This window comes from Aphelocoma coerulescens, chromosome 4 (genome assembly GCF_041296385.1).
Source record: "Aphelocoma coerulescens isolate FSJ_1873_10779 chromosome 4, UR_Acoe_1.0, whole genome shotgun sequence".
NCBI classification, from domain to species: domain Eukaryota; kingdom Metazoa; phylum Chordata; class Aves; order Passeriformes; family Corvidae; genus Aphelocoma; species Aphelocoma coerulescens.
The window spans coordinates 55971178-55988785 of record NC_091017.1 but is presented as its reverse complement, the minus strand read 5'-3'; the positions used below and the strand labels follow the sequence as shown (position 1 = coordinate 55988785).

At 36.0% G+C, this 17608-nt stretch overlaps 1 protein-coding gene across 1 annotated transcript in view; it reads left to right on the top strand.

The window, feature by feature from the left end:
• UBE2K (ubiquitin conjugating enzyme E2 K) overlaps positions 1-17608 on the top strand; it is a 44681-nt gene that overhangs the window by 8159 nt on the left and 18914 nt on the right. The window contains exons 2-4 of the mRNA XM_069014247.1: positions 9390-9483; positions 14596-14654; positions 17135-17217. Of these exons, the coding sequence (XP_068870348.1) occupies positions 9390-9483; positions 14596-14654; positions 17135-17217 (236 nt within the window). The remainder of the gene's footprint in view (positions 1-9389; positions 9484-14595; positions 14655-17134; positions 17218-17608) is intronic.

The window sequence follows — 17608 nt, the reverse complement described above, 5'->3', positions numbered from 1 at the left end:
GATCCTGTAAAAGTCAGTCCTGCAGTATAACTCCAGTTTGGCTATGCCAATGTCTGAGAGAGCTGAGCTCATCCCGTGTATCATTCTTGTGTTGGATTGCTAATAGGGGCTGTTCTATCTACCTTGTCACAAAACACATAAGAAACTAACTGAAGTTCATTATTTCATTGTTTTTATTCATTGTTAGTCAGTATGATCAACAGTTCATTGAGAAAGACTAATGAAAGACTGTAAATCTAGTTACTTTAAAAAAGGCAAGTTTAAGGTAACATACCTTCAGATTCTAAAGTATGTCTATAAAGTGTTTTAGGAGGGGTGGAAAAAACTCAAACCCACAAATACATTAGTCCATATTTTACTCAAACAGGTGTTTTAGCTCAAGCTGAATATATGTCACTTTTGATTTTTAGCTGAAAGGGAACTGTGAGAAAGTATTTTTGAGTTTTTGTTAGGATGTGTTAAAATACAGGAGGCTATTATGAAATAAGGTAGCATACATGAATGGAAATCATGGTATCTGTGTTGTATTTACTCCCTTTCTGGAAGCTCTTAGAGCCATCATGGTGTTTAAGTAAGCCCTTCCACTTTGGAATAAGGGTGTCCATGTGGGAAGCTGGTACAGAAAAACTGTTCCGAGCTATTTTTGCAAGTCTTCAAGCTCTGAGACTGTGAGTGAATTAGCATAATCAATTTAAAATGAACTGAATCCTGTGATTCCTTTATACGTAGAATTGCTAACAGCCTAAGTAGGGTAGATAGACAGAATTGACTGCAGAGTCTGCATCAAATTGTTTTGTATGTTCATGAAATGGCTAATTCAAAGGATGGTTCAAACTTATTATTAAAGCACGCTTTATCTGCAGGGTATTTCAGTTGTTCTGCATCAAAAACAGAACCATGCATAAAAAGATAGGAAAACCACATCTTTTCTTTTCCCCCCTTACTTTCCTGAAGGGAAGAGGAGTCCTTTGCACTCTGCCCACACTGATGTCAAGTATCTTAGTGGGCTCAGATCCCATTTGGGTAAGTCCTGTGCATGATTTATGCTCCGAGATGCTGTAAATATCTTGCATAGCTCGACATAGCCTGTGCAGGGGCCCTTAATAAGCAGTACAGGAGTGTACGTGTGCAGTTATGTACACACGTCTCATGGCACAACTTTACCAGTTTAACCACACTATCCCTTAGACAAGCAATGATTGTGTAGCTGCCCTGAGGGCTTGTGCCAGGAGAGCCGTGTCAGTTACACCTGTGGTCTCTGTGACTGATGCGATGGTTTTGTCGGAAATAGTTTAGACAGACACTAAAGCTGAAGTTTCAAAATTCTTCTGACTTGTCCTAAGGCAGTTCCAGGAAGCAGTGTCACATTCCTCTTCCAGACTCATCTCTTCTTCTTGCTTTTCTGCTCCTTCTCTTGCTTGCAGTGTTCGTGGTGATTCAAATCAGGGGTTGGGTTAAAATGAAAGAACTGTCTTGCTAATATGTGTTTATGTCAGATGTTTGCTGTGCAGTTGTGTGAATACTTACACAAAATCTTACCCCCTCCTTTACATTAATTCTGTGATCAGAAGGGAAGTAGGACCTTGACCACTGTTAGACTGGTTTAAGATGCTGTGGAAGTACAGTCTCTTTTGTGTTTTGGTAGAGTGATGTTTTAACATCTGAATGTTAGCAGGAGTAGGTATTTACCTACCTTAAATTAAAAAAAATTCTACTAAAACTTCGTGGTGCTCCAGGTCTAACTCTTGCAAAATGAAGATGGTTTTAATATTTGAGATATTTTGTGTTCTGACAGGAAAAGAATATCTCTCAGTATTGTACTTGTAAATAAACATGTAATAGAAAATTTTAAGGTTGGTACAGATTTAATGTCTTGATAATATTCTTTAATAAAATACTTCAACAAGATGGATTTAATAAGTAAAATTGTAATAAATGTGAAAATTCTAGACTGTCTAACCACCAGTAATGCGGAACTCACACAGTATTCATACTTGTAACTCCTTAGATACATTAAAATACAAGTTACTTGTTAGTAACATAGTATTTTGATCAGTAAATGAAACAAATAGTATGCAAAAATAATGTCACCTACTTTTACTAGAACAGATGTAACTCTAGAAATATATGTTAATACAGGGGGATGAAATAGAATGTGAAATGTGGTGGAACTTCCATGACTGACATTGTTAATAGGTTTAAAGAGCATGGGAGCATTTTAAGAATTTGCATTTCTCAGTATTGACCCTTTCTTATCTAGGAAAACTGGTCTTTAATGTGCTTTGGACAGAAGTGTTTCCTCTTTTCTCTTTGCCTTGCCTCAGACGTTGGGTTGTTTCACTATAGTGTTGCTCTGTGCTTTGAAGGTCAGCAGGCGCTTGCTCTGAGAATGCGGACGTGATCTGCTGATCTCAGCTAGTAGTGCAGCATGTGTACTTCATAGCCCTGTGGTAATTATGTGGCATTTATGCTTCTCTTAATAATAACAAGCTCAGGCTTTGGATATGCACTTGATTTTGGCTTTTAAGCTGGAGTGAGTCTGGAGTAATATTTTGGAAGTCTTGGACTACTCTCTCTCTTGCTTTGGTAGCTCTTTGAGGGGGTGGCAGTGGGATTATAAAACTTTTTTTGGTAAATTGAATTTTCCATTTTGCTGCAGGACAGTGCACTGCACTTAGTTTCCTAGTTGAGTGCTACCTCCTGCCTTTTTTATGTTTTCCCATTTCTTGTGAAAGAGTGAACTGAGTGGGTGCAGTGTACTTACTCTGGTTTACTCTGGGATAGCAAGGGGGTTGAGAAGGGAAGAGTGTTAGTTTGAAAAGAAGGGAGATGAGCGGCTGGTATTGACTTCTTAGACAGTAGCTGAAGAGGTTAGCTTTTATTAGGAATCTTCCTTTCTGGCATATCAGTGAAGGAGGAAGAGCTGAACCATTTGGACCAAGTTGAGACCTTAGCAAAAGAGCATAAGAAAATAACAAGAGAAATATTGCAAAACAAAATTCCTTTGAATATTTATCCACAGATTTTCAAAGAGTTGGTAAGAAGTATAAGAATGAACTTGGTTTTGTTTCTTAATTTATTTAAAGAAATGTTTGATGGAGTAAACTGCTACTGAAATATTGGAGTCTTTTGCTCAATACATGTTGACTCAGTACTTATGGCCTTTTTCAAAACTGTGTTATGGATTTTACTGGCATAGTCAGGTGATCCTTTTCTGTAAGCCTGTTGAGATATGTTCATGCCAGATTTTGGTGTAGAATAAGACTGTTGTGGTAGAATATAAAATGGGTGGGAGGGTAAGAAGAGTTTATAAGGCACTAGTAACTTTATAGTATAACAGTTCAATTTTGCTAGCATGGCTTCAGACTAGGGTGATTTCTTACTTAATTTGGCTTATTAAATATTGAACCTTATAATGTCAGTATAAAATGTTTGGATGTTCTAAAGTGCCTACTTCACATTTTTAAGTCATGGTTGTAATAAAGAAGTAACTAAATTTTTATTAGATTTTAGGTAGTTCAAAAGTAGTTATTGCCAATTTACCTCGTAGATGAATCAATAATTTTAAGATCCTGTCTGAAAGATAAAGTAATTTTGTTTTGTTGCTGTGACTGGGGAAAGCATTAGTGATTGCAAACATTTTGCATTTACAAAACCTCCTTCACAAACTTTGTCCTTGGTTGAGAAAATTCCAGAGAAATTTTTCAAGTTTATTCCTTAATCTTTGCTGAAATTTTTGCACTTATAGACTTTAAGATTTTTGTCACTTTCTTAAAGTGTAAGGGGCTAGTCTTAAAGCCCTGAATGATTACAGAATTTTAATACTTAGCTGCTTTTAGTGCAATTAGACGTGTTTATTTATATGCATCATTTATCACATATACATGTCTTTTCAGGTTAGTTTTTTCCTGGTTTAGTTGTGTTTATATATGTATACATACACATTTGTTTCTAGAGTTTTCTGTGATTTCTCTTCTGTAAAACAAAGTAAATTAACAAAAAATAATAGTACTCGATCAAATATAGAGTAAGTTCCCTTTGAGAGAGAAGAAAATAATTTTATAAAACAAGTAAAATCACAGACTGCAGGTAGTTAATTGCTGTATGGAAGAGCAGGGTTCTGTGATTTTGTTTGGTTTTGTTTGTTCTTGTTGTTGTAGGTTTTTTGTTTTTCCCCATACAACATCATTCAGAAGCAGCCACTGAGTTTTAAGTTCCAGATCTAATTCTGTTTAAGGTGGTTTTGTGTGTGTTGCTTTTTGTTTTTATAAATCCTATTTTCCACCTTGGCCTTTATACCCAAAGACACTTGATAGGAATTTGCACATGGTGTAAGGAGAGACAGACCTAGAACGTGCAAATAATAATTCAGTTTGACGCGACTTTATTATTTTTAGAATAACATGCTGAGTTATTAATATTGTTAATAAACATGATTTCCTTTTTCAGTTTTGACACCAATAATTAAAAACATAGCTGTTTGCAAATGGATGCATTTACATTTCTGTAGAGTAATTTATTATACAGGGATTAACAATCCAGTGTGAAGATATTGTCATGGGGGAAGTAAGCAGAGATGGGTAGTTGTAGGAAAACCTCACTCACAGCTTTTTTTGTATGTCATCATCATCATCCAGTATTAAGTTTATAATGTTTGGTAGCCCTGGCTGACATGGAAATGTGAGGGATGTATTCGGGATTTGGGTTTGGTTGGTTTGTTGTGTTTTTTTGTTTCTACTCAAGAGGGTTCAACACATGTCAAGACTGCTGGCCATGTAATTAAAGAAAAATTAATTAGAAACATCTTATTCTTGCATTTTTAGTTCAACATACCAGTATCTGTCCATACATCACCAGCTCTGATAATAGGCATTTTTATGCTGATTGCTTGAGACTGACTCTCTGGTAGTCTCCTTATCAAAGTAACTGAAGAATTTGGAGGCTTTTTTAGAAAACATAAAAAATCCTGATGCACTTGTAATTCCTATTTCTAAAAAAAGTCATTTCCTCTACTTCAGTCTTTATGAAGTAGACTTATACCAGGATCAAACTTTGAATATATAATTTTCTTTTGCTTTTAGTAAATATACTAAATAGTATTTTGTTTGTGAGAAATAAAATTTAGAAGAACAATGCAGTTTTTAATAACTTGTCTTAGTATGCTCCTTTTTGTTGGTATGTAATGGTTTTGTCTGCTTATTTTATATGAAGGAAATCTTTGGATTTTTAAGAGTAGAGGTACTGGACTAGTGAAGAGGATAATAGGCCATGAAGAAATGAAAGAGGTTTTTAAAGGCTGGTTGAAGAAGAGAGAAGGAAGTGGTACGGAAGGCTCAGGAAAAAGGTTGGATTTACTGCAGAAACAGGACAGGCCCTCATATTGGACAGGCCCTCTTTATTAAGGCCTGTAGACTACAGTGAATAAAGAGAACAGACGAGCTCGTTGTCTGCTGAGAGTAATATTACAGAGTCCAGAGCTGCTCTAAAATGATTTTAGTAGAAGTGAAGATGTGTGCTAAAGTCTTCACAGTGGCACAACTTACTCTTCAGATTTTCTTCTGGAGTGGATTGCGTTCCTCTGCAAGGAAGTTACTCAAATATAAAACTAGACAGTATAATTCTGGATTTTTTTTTTTTAAGAGGAAGCAGGTGAAGACAAGTCAAAATATTATCAATCAGTGGTTGCTGTGATAAATGTGATTGAGTTTCCTGTCTTTGGAAGATGCTCACAGAATGACGCTTCATGAAGGATTGGTTCATTTGGGTTTCTTTTTAGAGATAAAGCTTTTAGTAATGAATAAAAGCATAATATGAATCTTCCCCAACTTGGCTGCATCATACTTTTAGTTTAATCTCTATGCTTGGGTTTAGTTTCCACAAGGCAGAATAAAATTGGTTAAGCATGACTCTAGCAGTGCAGAAGGAATCTTGGCAGTTGAGTTGGTCTAAAAGACAATCTTTTGACTAGATCCTAGTATGAATTAAAGGATGCATTTAAAAATAAAAATGGCTGTGCATAATCAAGAAAAGAAGAGGGAATGGCATCATGCTTTGTGTAGTAGGTTGCATCAATTTTCCTTTCTCTCTGTCTTGAGTTCTGTTTGTTTGTTGTTTGTGGTTTTTTGGTCAGTCTTGATAAAAATAATTTTCAGATGTGATAATAGAAAGTTCTGCTAGTGTTGGACTTGCAGATTTCTAGAAAAGGATATTGCTGTTGGATTTTTGGGCATTGTGTTGTTACAGAATTTAGCTCTGAAACTGTGGAAATAAATGCTGCAAGAAATGGCATGGCTTGTATTTCAGGAATTGCTAGCCCAGTGAATTGTTACTGAATCAACAGGAGGTGATGCTGCTTTAGATGTGGTATGGAAGTGTATTGAGGTCTTTGTAGAACTGCTTCTGGAAAATCAACTTGGGGTGTGAGATCACAAGTTGATTCATAAATTCTGTGCTAAGATCATTGGTGTTAGAGAACTTTTGAAGACCACTGTTGTTGGTAGAGGTGGAGGCCAGGGATTTATTCTGTTAGAACTGCTAAAATTAATTAATTTTATCCTACATGATCCTCATTAAAGAGAAATATTGTAGGAAAACACTCCAGAGTTAACTTGGCTAGTAATCGCTTTGGTGCTGTTTTTCCAGGGATGAAGGATAAAGCAATACTTGTCAAGGTGAAGCTGAGCTGAACCTAGGGAAGTGTCAGAATAACATGAAAAAAAGGATCTTCAGCTACATAAAGAAGAAATTAATTTGGTATATAGAGGACATGGGAGAATTTAAGCATAAATGCAAAATTAAGTTAATCCGTGCAATAAAGCAGTGCAGTATAACCTTCTGTTTTTCTTTAAGGTTCTTGGCAAAGCAAATAAGGGCATGGAGACAGCTACAGCTGTAGTAATAAAAGCAGTCATCTCAGAGGGGGGAGCCAGGATCACTGACTCTTGAAAGAAGCTATCTTAGTGATAGGCTGTGTTTGATTGCTTTTTAACAAATTCATGGAGGTGGGAAGGATTTGTTGTGAAAAACAGCTAGTGTGGTACTAATTGAAACTGAATATGAAGGAGAATATCCAGGCTGCTACAAGAGTGTGCAGGTCACTGAAGAAATGTAGAATGCTAAGTAGAAAATGAAGCAAGCTGCAGCATAGATTAACCATAGATTGTATCACTGAAATTCATCCCATTTGCTATTACCACAGTCCTCTAAATTATCTGCAAAGAATGAGAACTCCTCCTGCCAAGGTAGAGCTTGCCAGGTGATGTTGGCAGAGGGAGAGCAGGAGAAGCTCAGCTGACGTCCGAGTGACTGCAGTACCTGCACAGGTAGTTACGGTCACTCATCTGTATGGGTTAGTTAAACCAGTGTGCTGCTTTGGGAACAAAGAGGCCATGCACAGGGGCAGTACCTCTGAGAAAGAAAGCACTGTGCAGTCTCTGGAGAGGACAGAAACTTCTGCAGGAATCCTTGCTGGGACTCTTGTCGCTTAATCTGAGCCTCGTGTCATGCTGCCATGAAAAAGACAGATTTCATCTTTCTTAGGTTATGCTGGTTGTGATGTATCTTCAGTGAGTGCAACAGAGTGCTTGTGGCACAGATTCTAGGACATCATCTAAATTTGTTTATGCGGAGCTGGTTAGGTGATCATGGGACATAGAGAATTTTTTTTAAAAGCATCAGTATGCTGAGATTAGAATTTCAACTTGTTTAGTGCAAAATTAAGGCTGGAAAACCAGTGTAAATGCAAGGGGAATGAATGCTAGATATATTAAAAACTTGTTGAAGCTGGGAAACAAAGCTGTCACAAGTGGGCATAAATAGACTGTAACTTTACCTAATTGTACTTCAGAAAGCTTTTAAAAACTGCGAGGTGTTGGAACAAGTTGCCAGTTGGAAGTGTGAGAGCAAAAAAATTAAAAGGCATGTTGGAAAGCTTGCAAGAAGATACGTCATGTAAGATCAAGTTTGAATTCAGAGAGGAAGTTTTTTACAGTGCCTGGCTGTTATGGAGAGCTGCAGGTGCTGCCTCATTTGTGTGGGTTGAAGGGATTTCAAGTTCTAAAGACAAATGTATGTAACTACAGATGTTAAAAGCTCCCAGTTCACCATTGGATTAATTTAGTGAATTAGGATTTTTACATGGTGAAACTTTTACCTAATCTTTGATTTTTCTTTATATCTCTGAGCATCTCTGGTAAGAAGAGCACTCTTTGTCTGGGGGGATTGATTCTGTAGAACACTTGGAGGAAAGAAACAGGTGATTTCCCAGCTGTTGTCCAGTCAGAATTCTGTGTCCTTAATGGTTCACATCACTGATGGATTCAAGAACCAGTTGATGGCACCCATCAGCTTCATGTGACTTAACCCTTCTCTAATAGCTGCCAGCAACCACATTTACTCTGAGGGTGAAAAGAAGCACAGCTGTATATAACTAGTTGGAACAATTTTAAAAGGGAAGTTGCTAAGAGTTCTTGCAAAAAATAACACAGGAATCAGGAAATCTGTATTGCAGTCAGTGAGCACCGTATGCAGAGGTAGCAGAATGGAAAAACCTGTGATTACTTACCTCGAAAAACTTGATGGTACATCTTTCTAAAAGGAGATTTGGCTTTGTGACCCCCTAATAAAAGTGAATAGCTGGGAGATTTATATGACTTTCACTAACACTGCTCTCTGGACCTGGAAAGCAGAGTCAGTGGAATGAGTAGCTCTGGCTGAACACTTCTGAGAATCTGTTTCTGGAAAACATATGTTTTCTCCAGTATCAAAGTACAGTGTTTTTATTTTGTAGGGAAGTTGATACGGGATGTGAAAATGTTGAGGAGGTGACAATGAAATTCAACTGTATAAGTAAATTGTATCTTATGCCTAAATATTAAATATATACGTGATATTAAAACTACAATATCCTGTTTAGATCATTGTAATGTTTAAAGTACTACTCCATTTGGGGAAGTCTTTCTGTATTCAATTGAAAGTGACAAACATGTCTATTTTTAAATAAACTGGTCTAAATATGCAAAGAACGAATGTGTAATTTGGTCAATTTAATTTTATAGTTTAAGACGTAGAATTAATAGCTGATTTGAAAGATCATGGTCCTTTTAAAATACAGTCAACTTAGAAGTACAATTATAGATAGACGTACTGGATTGCTTTGCATATTCTAGTGATAGTATAAATAATATTGAAGTTTCTAATTGTTCACAAGTATAGTCTATTTTTAATGAAGTAAAATTTCAACTGGAAGATAGCTATTAACTTCAGGCTACTATATTTTTAAATGCTTACTTACTAAGTACTGTTCTAAAAATTTAAAACAACATATTTTGGGGGAAATTTGTATGTCAAATGCTTACTTATGATTCTTTGTTTCTCTGTTTATTTTTAAGACGAGCAAAAATCAAATTAAAGTAGATCTTGTAGATGAGAATTTTACAGAATTAAGAGGAGAAATAGCAGGACCTCCGGACACACCATATGAAGGCAAGTAAAGTTTTTGTATATGCAATCACTGTACACTTCAAGTCATGTGTCTTGAGATGCTTTGTTTGCAAAAATAATTACAGTATAAAATGTAGACGTATATGTTTAAAAATAGTCTGATTTTTTAAAATACAGATTTTAAGCTTAAAAAACTATTTCAGGTCAGCTTCTGTGTTGCCTGAAGAGATCTGTTCTACAGTAAGGTAGACTGTTCCATATCAAGATTAATTTAGAAATACAAGCTGTGTGGTTTAATTGGTATAATTCTGACTTGTAGTTGTTTGTTTACTGTCTTAACAGTTTAAGCTCCTTAACCATTAAGCATCAAGAAACTGAGCTTCACACTGTACATGTATTTCTGTGATCTATAAACGTTGCATTTCTCCTATCTCAAGCAGAGATGCTATTGCAAGTTAAATTTGGGATTAATCTTGGGCAGCCATGTGTCCCAATACTTAATTTATACTGACGTGGGGGACTCTCTAGTAGAACTTCATATCTTTAGCTCTCTTCAAAAATTATACCTTACTGACTTTCTAGTTTATTAAAGTTGGTATCAGTAATTATGCATCTCTTACAGTCTGGTAAAAGCAAAGTAACTTTGATAAAGAAGCTTTAACAGAGGCTAATATAGCATGCTTCTTCAGAGATACAAAATTACTCAGTAGTGCTGGTAGTTGTAAACTGTGTTTATGTATAATGTATGTGGAACTGGCAGACACACTTCTGTTTAAAGTTCTTTCATGATAAGTAAGGATTTTTAATTTAATTTTTAGAGTTTTTGGATAGCTTTAAATTGTTGTTTTACTCAAATTTCCCATGTCAGATATCTACTTTGATTTGAATTTGTACGTTCAATAAAAAAAGTATCAAGGAGTGTTACAGGCAAATAAATTGTTTTGTTGGAATATGAAACAGTTTTGCAAGTTTTTCAGTTGCTCTAGTTGCTCTGTGCCTTTAAGCTAAGAGCGGGACTTTAGTATTCCCCTGAGACTGGACACATTGCCATTTGTCATTATTTTGAAAAAAAAAATTCTCATCAGGTGGGGAAAATATCTGAAAGTTGTTTTGTAGATATAGAAGTATATGCACTCGAAAGCATTACATGTGAAAATCTGCTTGTCACATCTTCCCTAACGGAGGACATCCCTTGTGATTTGCTTTTCTGGACTAGAGGCTGGTGCAGCAGCACTGGACTTGAGAGCAGGGAGAGTCTCCACTCCTCTACCTTTGGGGCCCAAGACAGAAAAAAAAATGAGGAAATAGCCAACATTGGTTGACATGGAAGAATATTGGGCAGGGGTAGATGTCAGAAGCTGACAAGAGGGGAAATGAGTCTGGAAGAAAGCAAGTAGAAAACAGAAGTGGCTGTAATGGTAGGGGTGCTGCCCTGCAGAACTTTATTTCCAGAGTTCCTCAACAGTCTAGTAAATAATGGTGGTTTTCCCCTCTCCCTCTCTTCCCCCGTGTGACTGCATCGCATCAGCTGCTGATATACATTTGACAGAAGATAATGTCTGGAAACAATTTATTCTGGTTGTAATATGTGCCTTCAATTTAAAAGGAGAACTACTCCGCCTGAAATACAGACTTGTGCTAGTGATCTATTTGGAAGTGAATAATTCTATTTAGAATTTAGTATAATTGTTACTGTGAAATAGTATAGTTTGTCTTGTAAATCCAAGACTTAGTATTGTAATAATTTAACATCTGTATATATAAGCAATTGGATACTGGGAAACATCTGAATGGTGGTAGGAGGGTGTTGGTTTTGGTGTTTGTTTTCCATCCAGAGAGAATTTAACCTCCTTGGGTGAGTTGGTTTCGGAGGTCTTGACATTTTTTCCCCCTCAAGGTCATTATTAACTCAGCTTATAAAATAGGCCTTTTTTTGAGAATTATTTGAAATTAAAGATGTATATGTCACAAAAGTTAAAAGCTGTACAGCAGGTTATGAAGAGGGTAAAAAAAGATTGAATTGTCTGTCTGCAGAACTGGGTTCTGTGTGATGCTAAATGCTTCAGGTAGACAAGAATTTCAAAAGCTGGGCAGTGTCTGCTCACATATTCAGCATATCCTGCTAGTGAAAAACAGCAATATGTTTAGTGCAGAATTTGTTGATGTGAAATGCATGCATACTTACATACCTTTGAGTACATTTAATTATGAGGATATAGTAAATACCCCTTTTGGGGGGGCTAAGCTTATTTTTATTGTGATTATGGCAGGGATCTCATGGAAGAGTAATGTGATTGTATGTTTAATCTAGAAGGCATATGCATTGAGGAGCAAAATGAGAGTTACTGCCAGCCCAGTTTCTGGTGTTTCCTGACATTTGAATAATTTGCTTTGGAATGTTAATATTTCTGTTACATGCATTTATCCCCTTACGTAATTATGAAGGGCGTGCCATTGTGTGTTGTCTGCGTTTTATGACTATGGCAGTAATGCATACTGCATAATTACTGACTGATGTTTTGTCATCTGTAATCTGAAGTGACACAGCAAGTAGTGATTTATGAAGAAGAACTTACTAATGCAGTAGTTCTGGTCAGACAGTCCCTATGATACAGGAAGGAATTCTAGAATCATTGTGAAGTGAAGGAACAGTTGTTGACCATAGCTGGTGAGGTATCTGAAACCAAACTGCTGCTGCAAAATTTTTTATAGGTGATGTTGGAACATAAGTTAAGAATGACTGAGAGGGAGAATGCCGTCTATTGGCAAAATTTACAGCTTTTATTTTTCTTCTAGTAGTGTCAACTCATATTGATCAATTATCAGAATATTGCAAGACACAACTTTATTGAAACGCGTTTACATCCCATGTTAAAATGTGTTTGGAGAGAGAACCTTTGAGAGACTTGATAATGGCTGCTGGGTTTTACTTGATTCAAGAGCTTCTCAGTAGATAGGTTGGGGTTTTGTGGGTTTGGATTTTTTTTTTTTTTTTAAAGCCTGTATAATATTGTTGTTAATTTTAACCCAAGCTTGCATGTGAGGCACAGTAACTCCAAAATTTATAATAGGGTATTTCTTCAAGGGAAATAGCTAAAAATTGCTCTAACTCTTGTGAGACCTGTTCCAGTAGGACTACAGAAGGAGTATTCTGCCATTACTGTTTAATTCAGTTTCAAGCATTAAATAGCTACAAAAAAGCCATACATATGCATACTCTTTAAAAATTGCAGAAATGTTCGTATGCAGAAGTCAATATATTAGTCATTTGCATTTTAAATGTAGTATTAAGAAAATTACAGATTTGTTTAGGTTACATCTTTAAGCCTATACTTTTAACCGCAAACTTCAGTGTGAAACAATACTATATAAATAATACTACAAGCTCATCAGTCTCTGGTGAAAAATATTGCTGGCTGAATATTCTGCTAGGCAGAAGACTGTAATAGTTTGTGGTAAGCAAAAGAAATGGTAATACCTAAGCATACATTTCGTATTACCTTACAAAATGGTGTGGCAGTAAAATCATAGAAGGACTGATTAATTTTTGTAATCCAGGCACGGTGTAGCTGTTTCATTTCTTAAAAACAGTTACTGAATTATGCTTCAATTTAGAGAAAAGGAGAAAGAAACTTCTTTAAGATCTCTTATTGATGTATGTGTCTTCTAAACTCTTTCTCCTGTGCTGTCCTGTAAGTAGACAAGCAATCAATTTAGACATTGACTATTATAATTTTGGATTTATTTGCCTTTCTTATATAGTATTTTCTGTTAAAACTTCTCAAATTACTGTAAAGTGAGAAAAAAACAGCTGTAGACAATAGTGTAAAATAGCAAACTGATACTAACTAGTTTCAGGTGGAGTGTATTAGACTGAATTACATTTCAAAAGTGAGAGCTCTTAGTAGCTACTAATGTGCTTTTTGGCACAGATAAAGAGATGCCACATACTGTAACTGCGGAGAGGATTGCTTTGAGGCTTTTTCCCCCTGTGCATCTTGGTGCCAGTATTGTAACTACTTGAGAGTTGGTTTTGTGTAGCCTGATTTGCAGAGTAAATTGCTCTGGAAATCTCAAAGAAAATAGATTGCAAATACTTCAGCTTTGATTCAAGAAAATGTATAAATTGTCACACAGTATGCTGACAGAGGGAAAAGGTTTCTGAAAGAAAAGCAGCAGGTTGAAGAAAAAAATTGCGAGGATAAATGCTTTCAGCTTTTATAAAAACTGAATGTCTAATTTGGTGCATATGTTTTTTTATACCCCGTTCTTTTTGTCATTGAACTGTTGCCTGGCAAATGGCCTTCACTGGGCAGGCAGAGATAGTTTGAGATTGCTCCAGAAGACCTAAGTATTGGTAGTGAACTTGAATGTTAACAGAACTATAATGGAAATAGGATAGGGAATGATACTGTGACAAAGAGATAAACCTGAGAAATGTTTAAAACTGGGCAGTAGGAGGGGTTCTGTCTGCCAAGCTCATATTATCCTTTATTGTATGCTCTGGTCCTTCATATTATATTAATGGTACTGGTGTGTCAATTGTTTGCAGAATTGGAACAGAAGTAACTACTTGAGGCAGTGATGTAGAACATAATAAAAGTTACACTGGTGCCTCCTTTATTGTTTTATTCCCAAAGTCTGGGAGCTTTTCTTAAAGAGTTACTTGAATATATTTGAATTCCAGAAAGTTTAAAATAAAATAACAGGTAATTTAAATTGTGTAATTTGAAGAAAATTTGTCATGAGGTATCAGAAAAAAGTCAAAATAATGTAATATCCTATGTTCAGCCTGAATATTCCTGTGGCCTCTTTTTTCATCTGTTTGGAAGATGTTTGGTTCATATTTTGGTATATTTTACTAAAATAAAGCATGGAAATTATAAGATTGGGAATGAGAATGTACACATTAAATATACCTAAGAAGTATAGATATTGATTTGCATAAGCAAACACAGCTTTACTAACTGACTTTATATGCATTTATATATGAAATAGATGAAATCTAAATGTATCCCCTAACTAATATTTCTGGGTAAATTTGAATTACTTGAAAATCTGTCCATTTAGATGTGTAAGCTTTAGTGTCATGAAAGACTAAACTTGACTAGTTTTCTTTTGGTTTAATTTCCAGCTTGTTCTTGTCTTTTGCAGGTGGAAGGTATCAGCTAGAGATAAAAATCCCAGAAACGTATCCATTTAATCCTCCTAAGGTACTGCAAATGCATATTTTTGGAAAATACAGTTTGGCTAACAAGTTGGGTTTGAGTATTCTTATTTACTTGTTCGCATGTGTAGTCTCTTCTTATTTATTTTTTTTTTAATTCTCTTCTAGACAAGGATTGGAACTATTATCTTTAGGTAGAAATAAAGCAGGATGCAAAGCTGTATCTAGTCAGAAGTATACTCTGATTGTTCCTAGAAGTACAAACTGTCAAATCCTGAGAGAAGCTTGGGTATTATTAATGACCCTAATGTAATATCTTTTTGACCAGATAAATACAGTTTCCACGTAGTTTTAAATGATGTAGAGATTACAGCTGTCTTCCCTTCCTGTCAGCATTGTTGAAGAAATGTCATAATAGGTAGTTATTGGTTCTTTTAATTTCTTGAGCTCCGTAAGTTATGCTTAAAAGGTTCTTGAATCTAACCTACCAACTTTCTAGTCATAATTAAACAGTGGCATGTACAGTGTGTCTCGAAGAAACAGCAGAGAAATATAAGTCTTTCTGCAACTCTGTTGAAGGACTAGATAACATGCACATGGATAAGAGATGGCTGTGGTAAAGTCACTCATATGTTTTTCACAACTTACTGACCTTTTAACTTTACTGCATCTTTCTAGAACTTCAGATTTGAGATTCCACTCTGAATAATGTTCTCCCTAGTCATGTGCAGTGGCAGCTGTACATTCCTGTGCCCTGCTTTAGTCCACTCTTCGGTGGCTTATGAATCAGTAGACACCTCAGTTGTCTGACTCAACTTCTTGATTAGTTTTCTGTTTGTCTGAAAGATGTCTTTGAACCAAGAACATGTCCTAGATCCTTATTATTTTCACCCTGATATGTAACTGGGGAAGAGGAGGAAGAGAGAGGTGCCAGTAGCTCATAGGTTCTTTTAATTACTTCCTTGAGGTTGGAGCAAAAGACTCAGAAAATCTTAATGAAATGTCTGTTGGTCTCAGTTCTTTAATCTGCACGTGTTCTGGTGGGAGCTAAAAAAAGAGCTGAAGCAGGTTGCAGACACTGAAAGATGGGTCTGTATACCATGATTTAGTTGCTGCTTTAGGGCTTAGTGGTTGGTCTTCATTTCCGGAGTTCATAGGCAGCTGTTAGAAACTCAGTGCACTGTAGCATAGTACCGCTTGTTCTGGAGTCTTGAATTGGAAGATCTTCTGCTTGTGTCTGGCCCTGCCTTTCATCTGAAAGATTTCTTTAGCTTGTACAGTATGTGCTTTGACAGCCATTGTTAGCAGTCATTCACTGTGAGAAATTATCTAGTATTTACATTGCTTTTTACATTTTCCAAGTGATTTGTAGAGTTTAGGTAGTTAATAAGTGTCTCAGCTGACATGATAGCTTATTTTTGTCCAGGAAAGCAGAACTGTTCTGGTCTTGCCTATTTAGACACCAGGATTGCACTGATTTTATTTTAGCCCTGTATGTACAGTCTGTTGCTGTGGTGCCTGACAGATAATGTGTTCTCTTCACTGATTTGCTTGCAGGTCAGGGGCAAAAGTTGAAAGATCTGTGCTATACATAAAATGTTTTTCAGGAGTTTGGGGTGAGGAGGAGATGAGAAACAGACAGGTCGAAATCACTCGAAAGCAGTTAAGGTGCAATCTGAAATCAGGGGTTTGAAGAAAATGAAGGGGGAATTTCCAAAGGCATGTATGTCCTTTCCGAGGACAGCTTTGGTCTCCAAGACCTTTAAGAGAAAATGCTGCTTTTACCTTTCTTAGTGTCTAAAAAAACCTGGGAAACCCAAACCACCAAAACCTGAAATTAGTAATGCTTTGTGAGCGTGCATACACTTTAGTGTGAAATATGGACATGATCAATGAGTGAATGCTGGGACTAGATCCTTTCAATAGCAAAGATAAATAATAGTAATCTAGTTAAGTTTTGGGTTGGTGAACAGCTTTCTGTATATGGGGTAGTGAGACAGGATGGCTGTAGAAGTAATAGCATCCAGCACAGAAATTTTTATAATGCTTCTGTAGCCAACCATTTAGCTCAACAGTGAGTGATATCCAATTCCTATGTTAAGAGTTCAGGACTTTGTTTAACTTTGTGAAAGCTAGAAAGCCCACTTTTAATAATGTTGGAAGTTTTAGGTCTGTATTTGACCGTCTACTTGTCAAAATACTTGTACTGCTGGAGGATATTTCTAAGTAGCTTTGTGTCATGCAGGGATGTAAACACATGACATGTGAAAAAGCAGTTAGGGATGAGTTTGGGGAGCTGGAATAGGCAGTTGCCTGTTCTGAGTAAGGCAAGGCTCTAACAAACAGCCTTACAAACTTCAAGCCTCCTGAAATAAGCAGTATCACATCTTACTTCCATTTTTAGTATTACATTTTCTAAATCAGTATTTCTTCATAATATTATTTAAAATGGTGGATTTAAAATGTTTACTTAGTATACTGCTTTTAATTGCTGTTTTTGTTTTTAAAAATTGTCTTGTTTTTTAGGTGCGGTTTATCACCAAAATATGGCATCCTAATATTAGCTCAGTCACTGGGGCCATTTGTTTGGATATTCTGAAAGATCAATGGTAAGATTCCATGTGGGTTTAAATGTGCAAAATCAAGTATACTGGTGTCCTGGATAGGAGACAACAGCTCACCTTGCTTTTAACCTTGTGCTTATAATTTGAGATGTCCTTAAAGCACACATTTTGAGGTATTCTGAGGTGCAAATATGCAAATGAAATGCTTGGGTGATCATTTTGGAAAGCACTAAGTACATATTATATACACAGAGAGCTCTTCCAAAAATTTTTGCACTAGGATGAACATTTCATTGTTGACATTTTGGGTGTTTTTGCATAAGTTAATTTTTTATTTTAGTTCTTTTCTGTTAACAAATACTACCTATTGCTTCCTTTGATCAGTTAATGTTACTGCAGAAGTTTTAATAGTGAAAATCTGTGGAATAGACTTGCG